Source organism: Pyrgilauda ruficollis, unplaced genomic scaffold (genome assembly GCF_017590135.1).
Source record: "Pyrgilauda ruficollis isolate IOZ18807 unplaced genomic scaffold, ASM1759013v1 scaffold4, whole genome shotgun sequence".
Lineage (NCBI taxonomy): Eukaryota > Metazoa > Chordata > Aves > Passeriformes > Passeridae > Pyrgilauda > Pyrgilauda ruficollis.
In genome coordinates, this window is record NW_024525489.1 from 14565230 (window position 1) to 14587221 (window position 21992).

General features: G+C 38.5%; 1 protein-coding gene across 5 annotated transcripts in view; it reads left to right on the top strand.

Annotated features, from left to right (window-relative positions):
- Positions 1 to 21258, top strand: part of CNST (consortin, connexin sorting protein) — a 49340-nt gene extending 28082 nt beyond the window's left edge. For all 5 annotated transcript variants that reach the window (XM_041476759.1, XM_041476762.1, XM_041476760.1 and 2 more), the window contains 5 exons: positions 1622 to 1643; positions 1817 to 1913; positions 6932 to 7803; positions 15169 to 15304; positions 16935 to 21258. In XM_041476759.1, coding sequence (XP_041332693.1) covers positions 1622 to 1643; positions 1817 to 1913; positions 6932 to 7803; positions 15169 to 15304; positions 16935 to 17140 — 1333 coding nt within the window. In that variant the 3' untranslated portion in view covers positions 17141 to 21258. The remainder of the gene's footprint in view (positions 1 to 1621; positions 1644 to 1816; positions 1914 to 6931; positions 7804 to 15168; positions 15305 to 16934) is intronic.
- Positions 21259 to 21992: the final 734 nt, after the last annotated feature.

The window sequence follows — 21992 nt, forward strand, 5'->3', positions numbered from 1 at the left end:
GATCAGCCAACAGCAATAAGAAACTAACTGCATTCAAAGGCTGTCACAGGCGAGATGTCTCAATTAGATGGGGAGAGAGAACTTTCTGTAGTACATTTGCATTGGCTTAGTCAATCTGATATAACAAAAGCCAAACTGCTCATAAAGAGTATTGATTTGGTTATCAATTTTTTTTCTTCTGAGTGATGGTAGCAAAGTTTGAAAACACCCCAGCTGATTGCCAGAATCCATGCAGGGATTTTTCACATGTATTCTGAATGCCTTTGGGAGGGAGCCCCTGGAAAGGTATTCCTGCACTCCCACAGGGAGAGGGGGCAGGTGTGGCACTGGAGCTGCAGGTTTGCAGCTGCAGTGTGCTGCTGCAGTGAGCGCCTGCGGCTGCCCCAGCCCGCATTGCCTGCACAGGAGCTTGTGAGCCCACTGAAGGGCTGAGCTCTGCTGTGATTTATGTGCTGCAACGAGCAGCACCTCCCTGCTCTCACCTGGGTTGTCACTTTGCTGAGAATAACTCTGCTTTCTCCTTCATTTCAGTTTTGAAATGTCATTCCCTGTTCTGAGAAACCCTGCAATTTGATAAAAATTAAGGCTTGTGTTCATTTCCTGTGATCAGTGCTCTGTATGTAATACTATTACTCTTTCAGACTCTCAAGGCAAAAGCCTATTTGCTTTTATTTTTTCATATAGGGTTTTTCCTAAGCTTTAAACTAATTTTACTTTTTAATTGAAATTACACTTTAATTTTTAATGAATAGCATGCAGGTCTTGGAAAACGTGACCATTCTGCTTTTTTAATTGAAAGTAATGTAAATTTTTCTCATACTCAAGTTTTACAGCTACATACTGGACATGTTTGCTCTTTAAAGATAGTTTTGAGTGTCCTTTATTTGAATTTTACATGGTAAAATTTTAAAGGCAATGTAACTTTTTGAAGTTTTGGTTAGAGAATATGAGCATCAGTACTCTTCCCTTGTCCCTCCAATTTTTTTTCAGTAGCTTTAAATAAAATGCTTCACATTTTGTCTTCATTGCTGTATGAAAGACTGTAAGACAGATTGTGTGTGATAGATCACATTGTGCATGAATCTGTATCCAGCTGGCAAAGTCCACACTGACTGTGAGCAGTGTTGATTCACCTGTGAATCTGAATGGGGTCAGTGGGAGCTGCTGTACCTTACAGAAACCAGAAAATGTCCCGGTCTGTGGAGAGGGAAATACGATTTTTGGGGAGGACATTTCATTCCTCAATCCCTTTTATAATGATCCCTATTTTTAAATATTAGTAGATATCAAGTTCTTGTATGATTTTTAATGTTGGTAGAGTTTCTTCTGAGCATAACCTTTTACAGGAATGTACATTGCTTGATGTGTTGCAGTAAATTTTCTTCTGACTGCTTTCTCAGTTAGGTGGAACAATGTTAGGGCTAATTGGTCTTCTGATGATATTCATGCAAGTACAGGTCTGTGCCTGAAGGTATGCTAGCAGGCTGACACTTTCAATGGAAGAAAAGTTCTGTGCTAATTTTAGAGCAGAGCAAAAGTTTCTAAGATTTCACTTACATTTATCATGAAGAATGTTGCCACTAGATTGTTTAATTTATTCTTTTTTTCTTTATTGCTGCAGGCCACAGGCATCCAGAAGTAAGGTAGGCAGCTGTTTAATTGAATTCTTCTTTGTCAAAAGTTGGTAATAAATATATTTTAAATATTAGATAAAATCTTTCAAGTTTAGAAGCTTTTTGAAGTTTGAATGTCTCAAAAAGCCACAGCATTCCTGTTTAATTTCAAAAATTACAGGTAATACTGTCATATTTTACAGCTAGTAGCTGCAGAAAATACATGGGAAAGCAGTTCCTTACCTCAGTTAATGGAATCCAGAACTTCAAAGGAAAGAGAAGCTACTGCTTTTAAATCAGGTATGTGTATATGTATGTACATTTGTTTTAAATATTACACTGTAAAGACATATTCCTATAAATAAAATTAAGCTATTTCATTTGAAACTGCAGCATTTGGTGGATCTCTACAAATGCACAAATGGATGATTTTTTTTTTTTCTCAGCACAATGGATAAATAATGCAGTTTTAATTTGTCATCGATATTAATAGTTGTAAAGTAATTCTAGCCTCCATCAAAAAAAAGTCTTAAGCTAATATAAAGTATGCACATTTATGTAAGCTAATTGTATAAAAAAAATTGTATGAAACTAGAGATAAGATGCATAATTTGTATGTGTACAAATATATACTAGGTAAATATACCTGATGACGTTCTGAGGTGTGGCAATGGAGTATAGTTAACAATATTAATAACTATTTTAAGTTACATGCCGTGTACTGATTTTGAGATGCATTTTTCTGAAGCAACACAGAAAATGAAGCATTTGGGAGGTCTTGAGGAGAAAAATATTCAGTTAATTGTTTTCAGTACATACTTTTATGTCATTTTCAGCCTCATTTTCCTTTTTCTGCCTTGGGGCAGTGGCCATTTTGTTTGAATCTTTGGGTTCTTATGAAACATTTACAAATTAATGAATTGTTAAAATGGAGACAGAGTGGGAAAGAATATTGGTAGACGACCAGGCTGTGCTTTATCTCTCCTCTCTCTGAGCAAAAAGTTTCTGGTATTTTGCCATATTCCAGTTGCCAAAATTGGCTTTAGCTAAGTACCTTCCCTCAAAAACAGCTAGAGTTCTTCAGAAGATGAGAACTGGCCTAAATGATTCTAGGAGGTCCCTTTCAACCTAAACTATCCTACACGTGTGCATCAGCCAGGATGTTCAGGAGAATCAGACATTAATGAAGATACAGAGTCACAGTTCTCTACACACGTGGATCCTCCTTATCTCCATGCTTTTTTACCATGACCCCTATGCTGCCTTTTCTCCACTTCTATTGCTGTCACCTAACCAAACATAAAGCATTAGAAACATGAAACAAACATGTTCTGCAGCTCAGAAAGCAGATCAAAAGAACACAGGTGCTTTTTATTTTTGAATGGTTGGAAATTCCCATGGGAAAAAAAAATAGATTATTACAATTTTTCCTCTGATTTTGTTCCAAGTGGAAACGAAAGCTTTCTGGAGAGCAGAATTTCTGAACATTTGAACATTCTGAATTCAGGAGCATTTTGTTTCAATGTTGAAATACTCTAGTACAACATCTTGACGTAACGTGGAAGTAATTAATAGTGTAAATGGATCTTTTCATGCCTTTCTCTTAATGTAAATCTTGTCAAAATACCATCAAAATCTTTGGGTTCCTGTGCAATGTTGGTAAATTGATAAAGCTATGTCATCCAATAAAAAGCAATTCTGCTGGGAAATTTTCAGCAGAGCAAAGTACTTCCAACACAAAGATAGGAATATTTCCATCCTGTCTCGAGTTTAAATGGTTGAAATTTGCAAAATTTGCTTTTCAAAAGATTAGTGCTTTCTTGAGGAAGCAGTGAATTCTCTCCCTGGTGAGTGTGAGCAGCTGTTCAGGCAGCATGTGGTCATTAGCTGCTGCTGCCCTTCAGTGTCAGTGCATCCCCCATGTGCCTGGGGATGAATGGCTTTGGTTGCAGTCAGAAGGATTTGGGTAGGGAAGGCAGCAGTGTGAACCAGTACAGAAATTTGACAAAAGTGATTCATAATCTGAAATACCATTCAGATAACAAGCTGTGCCTGAGTGGTCCAGCTCAGGACTAGAAACAATATGACCATTTGGAACTGGTTTTTGATTTTGCCTGAACCCCAGCAGAATCCTATATTACAATGAACATACAGTTTCTAATATTTAACCTTTTCAGCAGTAGCCTAAATGCATGGGCCTTCTCACCGAAAACTTGGAATGCTTGACTTCTGCTTTTTAGGTGGTTTTTTTTTTCCTCTACCAAAAAAAAAGAAACATGAAATGAAAAATGAGAAGTAAGCATGTAAAGTTTTACTTTTCTTACGCATTTATCCACCAAACCACAGGAAGAACTGCTTAACTCATTTAGCTGCTTGTAGTAGAAGTCTGGCTTTACAGTAAGACAGGAAAAGGAAACTGTCACATGTTTTGAGAACTGGCCTTCATATGGATCCATATATAATAAGAATTTGTGTAGCAATTATCAATAAGAATATGTAAAATGCATTGTAGCAATATCTGTATTACATTGTAGAGATTGTTGTACTGCACTATAGTAGTATCTTTGAAGTAAAATCAAACTTGCCTGGTAATCTGAAGCAAAAGTTACTCCTATTGATCTGCTAAGATATATGGGAACATAGTTTGAGCATCTGTAGGCAGTTGATCCTAAGAATTCACAATTCCTCTCTCCTGGGGCTACAGCGGCTGACAAACAGCTTTATAAGAAGTCATCCAGTCAGGATTCCTGGGGCAGTACCTAATTAGATTTCTGCCCTTCTGAGCAAGGGTTGTGAATGGTCTGTTCTATTAAATTTTACTTTCTGGCAGATTTTCACTCTGAATCTACCAACAGAGAGAATTTGGCCCTTAATACTATGTGTGTATATAAAGATGAGATTTGATACATCCTTTTCCCATTAATTTCTTCAGCTTCTGACTGAAAGCAGAAACTTAATAGCCTTTAGTGTTAACTAAATATAAATTAATGTGTATCATGAAAACCTTCCTAATGAGACACTGAATTTAACAAAACTCTTAGCATAAGTTTGCAGTGTGTACATATAGTTTAGACTCATTTCCAGAATGGGGAGGAAGTCTTTATACCCTGTTTTCTGTTAGGTTCTATGGGATTTTAATTGTTTTTTAATTGAGAAGAAGGATGAAGATGGAGAAGTGTGAATTCTCCATTGGTGGTAGATGACTGTGGATCAATATTCTGTCTGCTAGGCTGTCCTGGATTAGCAGGACAAAGTGGTGCCTACAGGTTCCTGTGATGAGCAAACCAAGTGTCAATTCTAATGCAACTCTGTCAAGGGGAGAAGAAACCGTTTTTTAAATTAGCATCGGTGCTTTTGTTGCTAAAAAATTTTCTGTAGACACTTTGCTGTATCTCTGTCAGTCAGGCAAAAATTACTGCTCCTGGTGGGTATGTCTTCAATTAACTTAGTGTAGGGAAAGGCATCTTCTTTAATTAAGTCTTCAAGTATTTGTCTTAACTTGCCCTCAGTCTATAGGGGCATGGGTTGCCTGAAGTAGTTGTAAATATTGAACACTGCTGAAAACTTGATGTGAATTATTATTGCATCCCAGTTCTTGTACATCTGTGGTTACATTACAGTGCTGGGATCACTTATTACTTTCTTAGGAACCGTGCCCTGAGCTCAAGGGACACCTTTCACAGTAAAGAATCGGATTCAATTTCCGATTCCATTTAATCTTTGTTGCAGGTGGGGCTGCCAACAAAGATGCCTGTTGTAATGTGGATGTATCCACTAGGAAAAATTGACAGATGGTAACAAAATCTTGTACCAATAATCCAGGCTGTGTTTGAGCTCATGACCTGTATGTGAAGGGCTTAGTATCCCATTACAAATCCCATGAGCTGTCTACTCATCTGTGTCTAATTTTTAAAAAGTCCCTATCTCACACCTATTCTTTCAGTGTTTTACTGAAGTTAGGTTCCCTGTGCTCTTTCTTTCTGTTAATGTCATGCTGATTTTTTTCCCACATTTTGATTTGTTTGGATATTCTCTTTTTCAATTTTCAAGTCTGTCTTTTCCATGCTGCCTTGCATTTCATTATCCATTAAAAGGGGTATGGTTTGGAATTTAATAAAATTGCTCAGTACAGTGAATTAATGCAAACATTTGTTTTTATGAACGTGACTATTTTGTGTAACAAGTTCAGGAAAATGCTCACATTTTAAGAGAGGTTTTAACAGGTGAGGAAGAATAAAATTGGCATGGAGAACTCAGTTAAGAAGGGCATTGTTTGATATCTTTATTAATCTGTTCATAAGATCTTTCTGCTCTTCACTAGGACCAAAACATGCAAATAAGTATTTTAGAAAGTTGTTCATCTGTTGATTGAAAATATTGCTGTTACTGCAACAGTAGTCCTATTATAACAGTCGTAACATAGTTTTTATTAAATTATGGAGTAAAAGGCAGTTTCTGTCCTAGCTAGCTTACTTTGATATTTTAATCCTTAACAACCCTTTTCTCTCTTTTTAAGCCTAAAAACAGTGTTTTGGCTTTCTTGTAATGATTAATATCTAATAATTTCTTGGGTAATTTGGGCTAAGCATCTACTCCTTCATCAGCAGATCATGCCCACAGTAGGTGAATTCACAAGCTATGTAGAACTCTTTGTGCGTGTCTGAAATTTCAGATAAGAAAAAATAATTTTCATATGTATTGTAAATATGAATACAGAAGTAAGTTGCATCAAATTGCATTTTTAATATGTAAACTTACTAATCCAAAAAGCAGCATATTTTTACGCTGTCCATTTATGGGAAATGTAATTTCTATTTAGTTTTGTGTTAACCAAAAGAGCTAGTGATCTGCAAATTTAACATTTATTAAATTAGTATGATTTCAACTTCTTTAAAGGAAATGCAGATATCTCTCTAGGTGATAGATACACTGGCATCAAGGTACAGTTTTCTGTAATTCAGTGCATTTTCCTGAGCTCCAGGCCTCCATGAGATGACTCATGTTAAATATCCATTAGAAGAAAAGTGACTGTTCACAAAGATACTCACATATTGGGAGTAGCTTTTTTCAGAAGGACACTGAATCGTGTGCTTCACCTGCAAGAATGTGTACAAATACTTTTTTTTTTTCCTGAACCAGGAGTCAGAGACTAATAACGAAAGTTATCCTGGCTGGAGCATAAAATACCTGCCCTTTATGGGAGAGCATTTTGAAGCATTAGGTTACAATGTTATCAAATCACAGTATACTCTTTCCCCCCTGGGCTGATGCTTTGAATCATTTAAAAACTCTGGAACTGTTTTTCCTATTGCACTTAGGTACTGAAACTTGTCCTGGCGTTGCACCAAAGAAAGAAGATAAACAGCTGAGCACTGTTTGCCCCGGTGAAAACAAAACTGAGAGACAGACAGAGGCAGCAAGTCTTCGGGTAGCTGCAGGAAAGGACCACATGGAGGAGCAGCACTGCAGGGCTGAGTCAACGCTGGAGCCACACACCCAGTCCACAGGGACAGGGGGCAGGCCTTCCTCGGGCTGTTTATCATCTGGGGATGCTGCTGAAGATAACAGTCTGCAGCTGAGGGAAAGACAGCTCTCCAAGGATGCAGTGAAAATAGAAGGGGCTGGGGAGCCTGGAGTGAAACTCCCTCTTGAGCCAATGGTAGATGCTTTGGCTTTAACAGATGATGATTATATGCCTACTGATTTGGTTCCTTCTGACAAAGATGTGCCAGCTGATAGAAGTCTGCTCAGATCAAAACGTGCTGCTGGGTCTTTAGAAATTCCTAGTGGCCAACTTGGAAACAGTGATTTAAAGCAGCAACAGATACAGCCTGATGATGATGATGATGAACAGTCTTCATGGGACAGAACTGCCTCAGGTGAATGCTCTGGGTGTAGTGAAGTGCCTGAGCATGAGAGTACTGCCCATTCACGGGTGTGCAAGGAAATGCAGAGAGCAGCAGGACAGGAGGAGAAGGTCAATAATGAACAAGAAGACTTATTTCTGAGATTTTTGAATGGTAACATAATAGACACTGAAGAATCTGCAGACTTAGCAAACCAAGAGGACTTTGACACTGTTCCAGATATTTCACCTGAACGAGCATCTTATAACTCCCTGGAAGCTTTATCACTAGATGACAGCTTTTCCTCTCTTGATGAACTTACAAGAAGGATAGAGATTACTGAGGTAAATATTGTAAATCCTATAAAATCTTTAATGTTTATCTCAGTTAAAATATTTTAGATATTGCCAACTTAAAAATATCTTAAATATTCCTTTATGTATCACTTTTCCAAATCTGAAATCTATACATATTTAATTGTTCTGAGTTACTCAGAAAAAAGTTTCACTTTGCCTCTCTGTCTCCTTCTTGACCAGCAGTGCACTGTGTTTCAAAAATCAGATTGATATCTTATATATGAGTGTGATACCTGGGGGGGGGTTAATTTTTTTTTTTATTCTGACAGAGACTGTTAAGAGATGGTCTCACAATCTATTAAATCAAATTTTAAATCAAATTTTGTGTCAGAAATCTACATAATACCTATGATGTACCATCATTCATTTCTATGCACAGAACAAAGTTTGCTTTTTTTGTGCTTAATCCATAGAGGTGAGAACTACATATATTTATAAATTCTGTGTATGAATGAATGGGTTTCTGATTTTGTCAAGTTAGGCAGATTTGTTGTTGAACCCAAGCTAAGAAAGAGCTTCTAACCCTGAACCCATCTGGTAGGCCTGTAACAAGGGTGAGCGCTTCATAAGCTAAATTGCTCTTCTGAAAATAGAGAAGATTTATTGCTTTGGGACTTTTTTGGAGAGTGTAATGACAACATCTTTGCTTTATTTCTCTTCTGGTTTTGCTGCATTTGCATCCTTAAGAGCTTTTTTTTTTTAAATTAAAAAGGAATGTATTGTGAAATGATGTTATTTCAGATGCTGGAGGGGGAAGGCTTGTATGAAGGTATCTCCTTAGTTCATTTCTATTTTTAAGATCTTTAACAATAGACTATCCCCTTGGCAATGAAGTTACAGTACTTCTCTGTAGATCAAGCTAATGCACAGAGACCAAGAACCCCCACGGTTGCTCAAGGACAGTGGCCAAGCAGGGAATTAAATATTGGAGGTCAATGCTGTTGTTATTACATGTTTGGTAAAGTCTCCAAAGCTGAAAAGAGAGCATTTTGCTTTTTCTCCCCACCTAAAGAGTTTCTTACATCCTTTCCAAGATCATGCCTCTTGTCTTTTTGTGGGCCCTCAGGAATTATGCCACATACCAGGACTGACAGCCATGTGCGCAAAGCTGTACACAAGTAGATGTGGAAACCCACATACGTGTGGATACATGTATCCCAAATTTTCCTAAGTCCATTGGCTTGTGTTCACTTAGAGGGTGGTTTTGAAAAAGAGCATTTTGTTGACAGTCTGTGCTAAGCCTGAATACGTGTATAACAAAAGAGTGATTTAAGTATCATCCCTCAGCATTAAATTTCTTTTGGGCCCACTGAAAGTGCTGCATTTTAGCAGAGGAGTACTGTTCTGTTTCACATAGATATAGCCTAATTTAATCCAATAGCATCTATTTTTAAATAACTGTGTTTGTGCTGTTTGTGTTCCAGAGGATGGGATAGGAAGGGCATATTGATACTGTTAGAAAAATTATGCTTGTATTGATTGTCCCTGTGACTGATGATGATGCTTTACAGGGCATCTAATTTCAATTCCAGTTTGCTTTCCTGGTGCTGGGACTGCCAGTACTCTGATGGCAGAGTTGAGTCTCTGCAGAGGAGCAAGTACCTTGAGTTTTTCCAAGGTACTTTTTCTGGCCATGTAGGGTGTCATGTGGGCTGCATTGGTGAGAGTCCACTTGAATCATTCTTAGCAAGAGGCCCGAGTTTTGTGTGAGGCAGGGGGCTTAAATGGGAGAAGGGAAGAAGGATTAACATCAGTAGCAATTAAAATTTGTCATATGCAGCGTCTGGGGTTGTTTTGCAATACTTGGGATTTCTAGGTGCCACGGGGTGAGGTAAGGACAGCACACCAGCTTCTATTGTTTCATTATACACTCATAGGATGTTCTTCCAGTTAATCTTACCGCCCATCAGTAGCCTAGGGGTTGTTTTTCAGAAGTGATGAGCACCCACAGCTTTCTTGGAAGACACATTTGAAAGAGTTTGGCACCCCTGAGAAAGCAGCAGCATTGTTAACTTGTGTTCATTGATTCTGTTTCAGTGCCAGAATTGCACTGAAGATTTGTGCACAGAGATTGCACTGAAGTTTTGATGAGCAGATGGAATCTTTGTACCCAGCTGTAACATTTCTTCCTTTCTTGTCCTCTTGAAGGCTTTGAAATTGCATTGCTCAGGCTATGGCAACTTAAGAAGATAATGGTGTTTTCATACACTGGTTGTTAATGAGGTATCTAGAAAACGCATTGGTAGCCACATGAGTGAAATTAAATGAATCACATGAAATGTACCAATGTGGCAGTAAAAAAGAAAAAGAAATAGTCAATTTGACTGTGATAAAACTTGTCACGAAGTAAGTGCTTATGAAACTGCCACAAACAGAATAGAAGGTGGAAGTAAAGATAATTTTGAAATAACCTGGGGGAAAAAAACCTATATGGTAGGATAAAATTTCATTTATGTTCTTCAGTTGACATGTAATAATAATTTATTGAAGATGGAGCAGGGTAAATACTTGTGTATGTATTTACAGTTAGGAAGTTTTGCTTGGCTCTGTATTGAGAGCCAAGAATCATCTCATGCAGTTTTCTAACTTAGATACTTTGTCACTTGCTGTTAGTTTATAATTTACAATAGCTAATTGCAAGAGTGAAAATTCACCAAATTCTGACTCTGGATTTAAATAGTTGCAAAACTGAAATAGTAGTTTTCATATTGTACAGGCCCTTATACTGGGTATTTCTTCACTAGTACAAACCACGTCCAACAATATGCACATGGTGGAAAACCACAGTCATTTTATAGAAACAAGATTTGTACAGCTAACAAAGAACTTTGAAGCACAGTCAGAAGCTGGGAACAACAGATACTACAAGTATATCGCTCTTCTTAAATATCTTTGCTATCATCTCTCTGAGGATGAAATTACACACCAGTGGCAAAACAAACTGTAACCTTAATAAAGTTGCATTTTGCTATATAAAATAAAAGGTTGTACCATAAACTTTGTATGTGAGAGACAGTTAGGAAAGTGAGTAAAAACTTAAATTTTTTCCTTATTAGAGCTTTAGAATTGGGAAATTCTTTTTAGAAAGCAATGTCTACCAAAACATAAGGCTTTTGGATGGCAATTTGTATACCAAGAAATGAAGTTTCCACTAAGTTTGGAGGCAGTGTTTTGGATCCTCTATTCTCTTGTATGGCTTGGGTCCCATAGCTTTGAGTTTGTAAGAGCTGTGCTCCCATGTGAAGTGCTTACATGGTGTCAGGTATCTGCTGCTGTGTAAAGGAGCTCAGGTACTGGCATGGCAAGTGCATCAGCAGGAAAAATAGTTACCTCCAGTAGCTGTGGTGTGAATACTGAACCTGCTAAGTCAGCTCTTTTTCAAACTCAAATTACTCACTTATCTAATGTATTTTATTAGCCAAGGGGTTTGTCTGCTCTTTTACTGTAACACAGGCAGTCTTGGGTTTTGTCATATTGGGGATTACTGCTTTAAAAAAAATCTGGTATTGCTTGTAATAAAACTAGTCCTTTGCCACGTAACTGAATAAGGAATACAGCCCACAGAAGAATACACAAACCTTCTTGAGTGGTTTTCTGCATTCAGACCAAACTAGTTCATACAATGAGCTTTTCTTCCTAATTCCCAGTTTGTAGTGCCTCTATTTGAGGTTTTTATTTATGTCTATATGCACAACTAATTCTGAGCGTCAAATTCAGTATGCTTTCTCTCAGAACTTGAATTACAAGGCCTTATTTTCATAGTTTTGTTTGCTATGTTTATACATATACACACGTCATATTTGTTGAAAATAAGCACAGTGTAAGAAGCTTTTTGTTATCTTATTACCAAATGCTGTTTTAAACAGAGAAGAGACAGGTAGTTTAATTAGTTTATTTCTTCTAATTTTGCAACCTGGTTATTAAAATTTATCTGAAAAGTGTGACACTTTTGATTGAAGCAGATTCACTTTCGATTAATGGTGGGGAAAAGAGAAAAAACTTTATTTAACAGAGTTTCAATTAGCCAACAGTCATTGCTGCTTTCCTTTTGCCTGTTGGTGAAAATGCCACCACACAGCTGCATGCCACTCTCAGTTCCTGTACAGTGACTGTAACAGCTCCTGTCAAAAGATTTTGTGAAGGCCAGCAGAGCTGAGTAAGCTCAGTTACATAGATGCTCCAAGACCATCTTTTGTTAGATGATTTAAGGAAATATCTGATGTTTCAATAGGGTCCTTTTTGCAGCTCTTTCAGGTAAGAGCTGTTTGCAGGGCAGTCTGGTGCAAGCCTGTTTTTTTCTGCCTGTGGGTCAAGTCAAGCCTCTGCTTGACTTGTGGTCAACTGTATTAACCACAGTTCCCTCGTTAACTTCCAATTTAAATAACACATTCTGCCTTTTTAATTCCCCCTGCCTCCTAAAGAGTGGAATGTAGGACTTCGTCTTGTGTGGCAGCTAAGTCCTTCTCTTTGAATGTTTAATTAGTGGGGGATGGATCTAATGTAATCACAAAGACAAAAAAAACCTTAAGTATATAACTTATAGAATTTAAAGGCAGATGAAGTATAGTCATGCCATGGAGCTGAGTCAGGGAAGGTTTAGGGTGGGTATTAGGAAAAGTTTCTTCACCCAGAGAGTGCCTGGGCACTGGAACAGCTCCCCTGGGCAGTGGTCACAGCAGCAGCCTGACAGAGCTCCAGAAGTGCTTGGACAGTGCTCTGGGCACATGGTGTGACTCTTGGGGTGTCCTGTGCAGGACTGAGAGTTGGACTGGATGACCCTTGTGAGTCCCTTCCAGCTCAACATATTCTGTGATTCTAGTCTAGGTATGAATTACATATCATGTAATTCATGTAAAGGGGCCATTTTTCAAAATCCAGTTTATGGCTTTTGTTGGGATAGAGAAGTAACACTAGCCACACTGATTTTTATTGCAAAATCAAAAGCACTTGCTCCCTCTTTTTAAGCAAAAGATGATGTTCAGAATAGAGAAACCCGTGCTGTGTCAGATTAGTTCTTTATACATTTAAAGTAAATCCTGAAATGTATCCATGTAGGCTGACAGGGAAAGTAAATGAACCTCATTGTAGCAAGTCTTTCCTCCAGAAAGCCTTTTATGTAACTGTAATTACTGCAACACATTTCCACATAATCCTGTCAAGGATAGCCCTCTGGTTTTAAGCTTGGAGAAGACAAGTTGGTGACACAGTCATTCAGAAACTACCAAGAGGCAAAATGAAGTGCCTCATGTTGCAGTGGTGACTTGCAGAACAGAGCACCACTTCTAACCTTAGGGCAGACTGGTAGGAATGCCCTGCCGGCTCTGGGTGACATTCCCACCTTGTGCAGTCCAAGCCACTTTGGAATAATCACGCCAGGCAACAGCCAGCCTGCTGTGTGGGTGGTGTGGGAGGAGCAATTGATCCTCTTTATGAGAGCAATGCTGTAAGCAGAAGCTTAAAATAATCTACTCTATAAAAGGATATCATTTCATCTCCACCCTTCCAAATAAATAAGTCAAATTTAAGCACTCCTACATAATCCCCCTTCCTTGTCACAACAAAGAAACATAAGTGTTGGTTTTTCTGCTGGCCTGTTAAATTTTCCTGGCAGTTTTGCAAGGCTAATTTAACATTACCAGTAGATTCTGCAACTCAGTGCACTCATTTTTTGAGGTGAGACACTTGCAGACTATTATTTCTGGGTCATTTGTGCCAACTACTGGTCCTTTGCCTGTTGACTTAAACAATTTATTTCCTCTGCCTCCACACTTCCACTACTTTCCAAGTACTTCCTTGCATTGTTTCATTAAATAATACATTCGAGCTCTTGAGCAGATAAACAAAAGGGAAAGTGACTATCAGAAGTGTGGCGGAGATCAGTTTTATCCTCTCAGTAGTTCTGGGTTTGTTATTTGTCCATTCGAGGGCTATAAAATACTGCCAGACCAGAGACCTGCAAGTGCAATTGCACATTTGTCAGTTCAGTGTTGCAAAGGCCAAAGCTGCTGCAGTGCCTATTGGATTGTGCCCCGTGTCTCACTGTGTGTGCAGGGCACCATCACTGACTACAATCGATGCTTTATATAAGCTCGTAGCACCAGGCAAGCTTAAGGACATAAGTTATGGAGTTGTTTGTTTTCTGTTTCATTTTCTCTTGGAAATGCAATGCAGACAAGTTTTTATGGGTGGTCTTCTAATTGTGTTAGAGATAGGCTTAAGCAGTCTGCAGCTACAGGGTTACTTGGAAAGTTGGGGGGTTTGGAGTTTTTGTGAAAGGTAGAGACCTTTGGGGTCATCTAATAGATGAGTGGCAAATTCAGTTGTAAATGTGATATGTTTTATCTGTAGCACAAATGTATACATACTACTTTTCAATTTAACAAATGTTACTGGTGATGTACAGAATTAAGGTTTTTAAACTCCTACTAAGATCTAGGAAGAAATAGTTATGACTTTTTTTGAGGCAAGGATGCTTACAAGTTAAAAAAAAAAAAAGGGGTAATTCTAAACTTGCTTTCCACTTGAATTTCTGTTTATTTCTAGCACACCAGGAACTACTTGCTTAGCAAAGCATTTTTCTTCTGGTACTTTCACCTACTTTCATTTCATTAATAACTTGGAAGTTACAGACTGCTCAACCAACCCAGTATGGCTTACTATATATTCTTGCAACTAATGGAAATGCTATAGCAAAGAAAAGAGAAGGTGTGGTTTATTGACTTGTTGGCCATATTGCTGTTTGGGTGGCCAGCCTCTGGGAAGGATTTTTTAGCTGCTGCTGTATCCAGAGAGCTTATTACAATGTGGAGCTGGAATCTATCCAGAGCACTGAAGCTTTCTTTTTCCCTGGTGTTCCCTCTCTTCGGTTTTGTAGCCCCGCTGTAGCTGCTTGTCCCCCTGGGGGAACCAATTGCAGTGCTGGAAAATTAATCTCACAATAAGTATTTGATGGTCTCTGCAGGATTATATCTTTGGAGAGGCAGCAGCAGTGTGTCATTGACTTCTTACTGCCCTCTGATGATAGCGATTCTGACACAAATCCGCCTCTCCACTGCCCCTGCCCATGTGAGCTTACAAAGGAACACAAAGTACGATCCAAGCAGAAAATGTGTGTGCATTTCACTTTCAAAGCAATTAAAGGCAAGCAGTGTCAGTAAGCAGCAGAATAATACTGCAGCTGTCCTGTCTGTTCAGGACTTGATGTCTTCAAGAAGGAGGTTTCACAAGTGCTGCAATGTTTAAGAAAAGTAGACTGGAAACCATTTATTAACTGTTTAGCTTGGTTCCTCCCTGAGTCGTTGTTAGAAATCGAAGCATGAGCTCTATTTAACATATCACTGAATTCCCTGATAGATTACCCCAGTGGAAGGATTGGTGTCTATACTAAAGAAGAGAGATGACAGAGATGGAAAAACAATTGCTCAAGTCCAGCAAAGGCAAACAAAGAGAAGAGTGAGATTCCAAGAAATGGAAGACACATTGGATCAAGGTAGCTTAAATTTGTTAATTCATGGATTGTGCCCTTGGGGTGCAAATATTGTCAATATTTTTGTTCATAGCAGCAAAGCAAGCATTTATTGAACATACTCTCTTGTTTTTTTTTTAAATTTAGTAAGTAAAGGTGATTGATCAGAGATTGTTAATCTGTACCAAGTTTGGGTAACAAGACTGCAGAAGGATACAATGAGCACACTTCTGCTTTAAAGCTTGGTTAAGAATGAAGCCACTGCTTTTTTCCTCTGGCTGAATGATTTACAAGTGACAGATAATTGAAGTCCTTTCATTAATGCTCATTGCTCAGTGGTGAGAGGTGTAGGCTTTCTCCCTAAATCCATTTACTGTGTAGGTAGAGGGATGAAGAAGAAACAAGTCTGTTGTGCTTTGTCCATGGGTACATTTCCAACCCTTTCTAGTGGTTTCCATGGGATTGGAGGGTGAGAGAGATTCTAAACTTGCTTTATAATTTAACATCCATACATATTTGCTAGCTGTCATTAAATCTGGCTTTACACCTTTTGATGGGCTAAATAGCCTCATGAGAAACACAGTATGTTTCTCATGTTATGTTTGTTTTTGGTATTCAAACTGAAGAGGTACTAAGAAAATTACTTATGATTGCTAATGATATAGAAAGTTCTATCTATTGTGTATGCCAGCCACTAAATGGTATAAGTTAGTTCTTAAAAGTGTGTTAGCATGTCTCAAACATTCACAGCCTGGAGAGACCCTATACTATCTTTTTCTTGAAATTATTTTAAAAGTATTTATGTTTTATTTAAAATTCCAGTTAGAGTTTTTTCTATGATTTTTCCCCAGGATTTAGTGATTCAAAAGGAAAATTGTTTTATGTTGTTATTATTACTTCAAGTTTGATTTCAAGGACACACTAAAAAAAAAAAAAAATTACTTGAATGTTTTCTATTTACCCCATTTCTTCTCCCTGGTGTGAGTGAAGGAAGTACAGAAATTTCCTTAGAGCCACGGCAGTCTGACAGAAGGCACAGATGTTGTTCCTGTGTACAGATTAGCAAGGACAAGTGACGTTGTGAGGATGTAGCAGCACCTCTGCAACCTCTGCATTGCTCTTACTCTGAAATAAACTGCAAAGAATTAGCAGAGAATAACTGAGATGCAAAATAACCCCTCACGTTAGCCTACACTGAAGGTTTTGTGTCTGCAGTCAAAATGTGAGAGCAGTCACAAGCAGTTCATTGTAGGGCAGTCCGTGTCATTACAAATGAAGCAAGAATGTTTCCATTCGGTTTTGTTTCAAAGCCTTTGTTTCATTTGAAGTGTTCCATGAAGATGGCTTTGGCTGTGGGGCCTTCCCACAGGTAAGCTTATTTTGCCTCAGAGTGGAATGACTCCACCAGTGATCCCAGCAAGGGCAGGTACACAGACTGCAGAAATGAAGCAACAGAATTATTTTGGTTTCTGAAAAGACTGAAAAACATAAATTTCCCAGTGTGTATTGTAATGCTCACTTTGACATGGTGAGCATTATTAAGTGTGTTTACCTCCTGACCCATTCATGACAAAAACCTATCTCAGGTTTTCTCACATGCATTTGTATTGCTTTCTGTAGCATCTTTTTTCACCTTTTCTGCTCTTATTTGCAGATGAAGTGTCTGGTGGCTCCTGTATTTTGCTGATCCTGCTGTGCATAGCAACTGTTTTCCTTAGCATTGGAGGAACTGCACTGTACTGCACCTTTGGTGACATGGAATCCCCTGTGTGTACTGATTTTGCAGCCAACATGGATTTCTATTATACACAGATACTGCAGCGTGTGGAAGAACTTAAACACTGGATAGCCTTCTCATAGCTGAAAGGAGTGGACACAGCATGCTGAGAGCTCACCAGTGGTTACTGGAGAGAGTAGAGCAAAATTGTGACTTCAAGTTCTCTGACACTTGCCACCTGCAGGTGATGTGTATTTGATGATATACTTTCACATGTACTTAGAAATCAAGAAAATTTTAGTTTAGCAATCAGGTGGCAAAAAAAAAAATGTTCACATCTGTTCACAACTGTAGCAGCGTGGTATGGGAGCATAAAAAGTTATTATCTTCATCCTTTTGAAAGTAGGCAAGTAGCTTTTCATCCACTTGAGCAAGTGAAGAAGAAGGAAGAAAATTAACTGTCTTCTGTATTCTCTCCCATTGCCACACATTGTGTAAGCAATCTCTGGAAGCTTAGTAAAAGGACAGCTTTAATTTACAGCTGTTTGTGCAAAGGTGTTGCCTCCAGCTATCATGCAATAAGTCTCTGTTTTATGGAAACATTATTTTTTTTTCTAAGTCTTAATGTTTTTATCCATTTTATTTCTCCTGGTGAGCCATGTAATTATTTGGGTGGAGTCAGAAGAGTGCAGTGGCATTCACAGAGCCCTCATTTGGTAATTACCAGGCCGACCCTGTATCCTATATTCAGCTTGCAGTGAATTTCATGAATGGGATAAATCTGCTGGCAGATTTCACTAAATTTCTTGGACCTTTACTCTCAGTATCATGTGGGTTGTTTTAGAAATGGAAGGTTAAAAGAGAAATCACTGGTCTCACTAAACACAGAAACTAAAGATGTTTACTAAATTATTCATATTAAATAATCAAGTGGCTTTGGCTCATTTTAAAGCACCTGGTAGCAGGTGTGGGGCTAACTGGGTTTTCCTCCAGCTATGTCACTGACTTGGAGTAATCACTTTGTGCCTCACTTTCTCCTCCATAAATGGGGAATAATGATCCTTGCCTTTGTCTATGAATATTGGAAGTAGGGCTCATGTCTGATTCATCCCAAATGAGTGCACGGGATCACAGAAGTGTGTGGCTGCAGCCTCTGCCAGTGAGTAAAGATTATGTAAAGGGGGCCTGATCCAACAGAAGAGGCTCAGAGGTTCACTGCAGATCCACAGCCTGTTGGTATTCCAGGGCACTTGTTCCAGCCGATAAAGCACATTTGCATTCATTTGCCCTGCAGTTCTGTGACCTGTATTGTAAAATCTGTTCTTTCTCTATCAGCTTTACAAACAAATTTGGATCAGTACAAAGAGTCATTTTAAATGGGTATTTCTATCACTTGGTGCTCAGCCCTCCCTGTGTGGTGGTGAGAGAAACACTGGCAGGACAGTGAAGGTGAGAATCAGATACACAGGCCTTGGGCCACGCTCTGTGCAGGTGAGGCAGCTGTTCTTGCACAGGGCACAGTGGTGCAGCCCTGCTCCAGGTGTGAGTGTGAAACAATTCCTTTACACCTCAGGAAACAGCATTTTTGAGGGGCCCACTTCACTCCACCCTGTGATTCCCTGCTTACTAACCTTGTATGATGCAGTGTGTTCAGGTTTAGGACATTATTTTGTAAAATGCTATGAAGTGAAATCTTTGAGATACTGCTCAGAATTCTAACATTAAAGATCATGCTTTCTGACATTTGCAAGCAAATTGTCCCTCTAGTGAGCTTGATTGTTCCTAATGCACTGTTACACTTAACGGGTTTTTAAAGTGAAAGTTAAAATCATGTTTTTTTCTAGAATAAACTGCATGTATGATTTCTCTTTTGGTTTTCACTGTGGAGGCTTAGTTTATTTATACCCTAGGGAGCCTCATGTGCAGCTTTATACTAAACTAGGAAATTTCAAATGCCCAAATTAATGAAAACTTTTGGTTTTAGAATAAAACTTGAGAATGGTTGGGGGGATTGTTTGTTGTCCTCAGGAGTATCATGAGGGCCTACTCTAATGGAGAAAGGGAAAGACACTTCTGTGTTTTAAAGTGTTACTGGCTGGTTCAGTTTATTATTTGAATTCTGGGTTTGTTTATTTATTTAGTTTTTCTTTTAAAGAGAAGCTTAATTTTCTATTTTGGCAATTTACTCACAGAATAATTAAAAAGCATGCTTTCAGTTAAAGTATGTATTTATAGTGACTATGTAGTTAGAATATATTTTGGGTTTCTGTAACTTTGCATTGAGTGTTTCTGAAAATTAAGTTTATTCCTAAAGAGACAACTGTTCATTTCAGCTTAAAAAAATATTTTTAACTTTTTGTGCACTTCATCACTAAAAAGATCAAGAGGTATTTATAGATCTATTTATTAAAAAGTATATCAAACATGGTTATCAAAGATCCACAACTTTTAGGTTCATTTAATTAAAACTATTTTAAAACAAATATTTTATTTTAAACTATAAAGCTATTTAAAATCAAAGCAATTTTTAATAAGTATTTCAGTTTCGAATCGGTGATGCAAATCCTGGTGTTTTCTCTTTGTGCTGTATTCCTGGTGCAAAGAATCACAAGTATCAGCAGAACTGCCTAGAAGAGCATGAGGAGGTTGGGCAGCCCGTCACCAACAGGTACCCGCTGAAAAGTGAGCAGCCAGACGTTCTGGGTAACTCAGACATCCTTCCCCTGTGACTGGGAGCATCTCTTCAGCCTTCCCCAGCTATGCCAAGGCAGCAGCCCTGCAAAGTCTCCCAGGATTTGAGGCAGCAGAGTGGGCACGTGTGCACAGGCTGTCCAGCTCCTGGTCTGAGCTGCTCATTCCTCAGTTGCAACCAAGGGTTCAAATCTGGATCCAGTTTCTGTTGGCATTCCTTTATGAAAAGCTGATGTGCAATTCTTGCTTCGTGTGACAGTTCTGTCAGTGCAAATGGTCTGTAGCATTACCAAACTTGCAGCTATCAACAGAACAAAATTTGCTGGGCATTGGAACTCCAAAGAGTGTGCAGGCAGGCCTGATGTTGGCCTTCCTACGTGGTCTGTTCTCTTTGGAATAGTGGACATTGCTTCCAACTGGGAGACCTGAGGGTTTAGGGTCTTGCAGACAGGTAAATCAAAGCAAAAAAAAAATAGTGGATTTGAGTGGTCATGACTCATCTGAGTGATTGAGGTAAAATAATACCAAGCAACAGCTCAGATTGTTTCAGGAGGAAGAAAGCAGTGAAAAAAGGCTTCCCCTTCACACACATGCTTGGTGCATTTAAAAGCCTTTTGTATATAACTTTTTATTCATTGTTTCCTTCCCTGACACTGTCTTTATGGCTGTTCTCCTTGGCAATAGGAGGACCATACTGTGCTGAGTTGAAAACATTTGTAATTGATAGAAAAATTCAGGAAATGGTTCCATACTTGACAGTAGTTTAAAAAACTTTTCATAAAATATGGCTGGATTTCAGGCTGCTAGTGTACCTTCAGAGAAGTTGTGCCACTTAATCATCTGCAGCACTCTGCTAGAAACCCCCACCTTCCTGTTTATTCTTTGAGCATAATTATTTCAAAGAGATTCTTGTGATAAAAAACCAACAAGGCTTTTTATGTAGATTCAGCATTATGCTGACAAAAGATCTGACCACATAATTTACACCCTCACCCCAAACAGCCCAGACTAGACCAAAAAAGGCACTGTGCTGTAGTGTAGCCACTCTGTACTACAGGCTTCTTCTCAAAACAGCATAAAGAAGCAGACATTCCACAACCCAGGTATGCCAGCAGAAGTTTGTGATCTAGACACAGGCTGTGTTTTAATTTTTTTTTCCATTATCCTTGGTTTCATACCTGGAAAATGCATAGTAGCCCTGGTGACAAGGAGTAGGAGGTATTGTAACAAAAAGGGAAACTCTCGTTTAGGGTTCTTGGTAGTAAAGGGTGACTTTGAACTGTCAAGTAAACAGAGTACATTGGAAGTCCAGATTCTTGTGTGACTGCGTACTGTTCCACTCAATAACCTAAAGGGATGACCCTCCTAAGGAAACATGTTTGCCTACTTTGTACTGTAATGTTAAACCAAGAACATCTGAAGGGAATCAAAGTTATTTGTAACAAATTTATCTTAAGCTTCCTTTAGCAAAAGGAGTAAATAACTGTCTTTGAAAATCACCCAAGCTTGTAATTTACATACTGTAGCAAAAAAAAAATAAAATAAAATAAAAACTGTCCCAAAGAAAATACATTAACCTTTTTGGATACTGTGATTTCTAAATGTCTGAAAAGACCGAGATTTTCTGTGAAATTCAAGTAAATGAATAATCCCTCCAATAAGAATTTCATAATTAAGCCCAAACCAGAATGGAAAGTGAGGATAAAATGTGTAAGGTTTGGTCTGGTTTTTGGTGCAGATTTTCTGGGTGATTTGTCTTTGTTTCAATAGTTAAGCAAAAAACCAGTTTCCTCACAGAGCCTGGTGCTGCCAGACAGGTGGGTTTCAGGTACTAAAATGTTGCCTTACTGTATCATTGTGAAAGCAAATTGACAGATAGTGAGTTTCAGAATTCCTAGTAATTGGTGGGTGACCTGAATAGTGGTCACCGGGCATTCTGCTCTCTGAGCTCAATTAAATTAATGAAAACACAAACAGTTGCGAGTCAATCCAACCTAGTAGCCTTTGGTCTGAACAGGAATGTATCAATGATACATTTTGCAATGCTTTCCTACCCATTTTTATTCCTTCTGTCTCCGTTCCACTTTACCACTTCTTTCTCAGTATGAGAAAGCACATTTTCTATCGTTCACAGGACCATAAGGGAATTGAGTTAGGAAGGGACTTTTACCACTTCTTTCTCAGTATGAGAAAGCACATTTTCTATCGTTCACAGGGAATTGAGTTAGGAAGGGACCTCAGAAAGTCTCTAGTCCAGCCTTCTGCTCAAGGCAAGGTCAGCTGGGATCAGACCACATTGCTCAG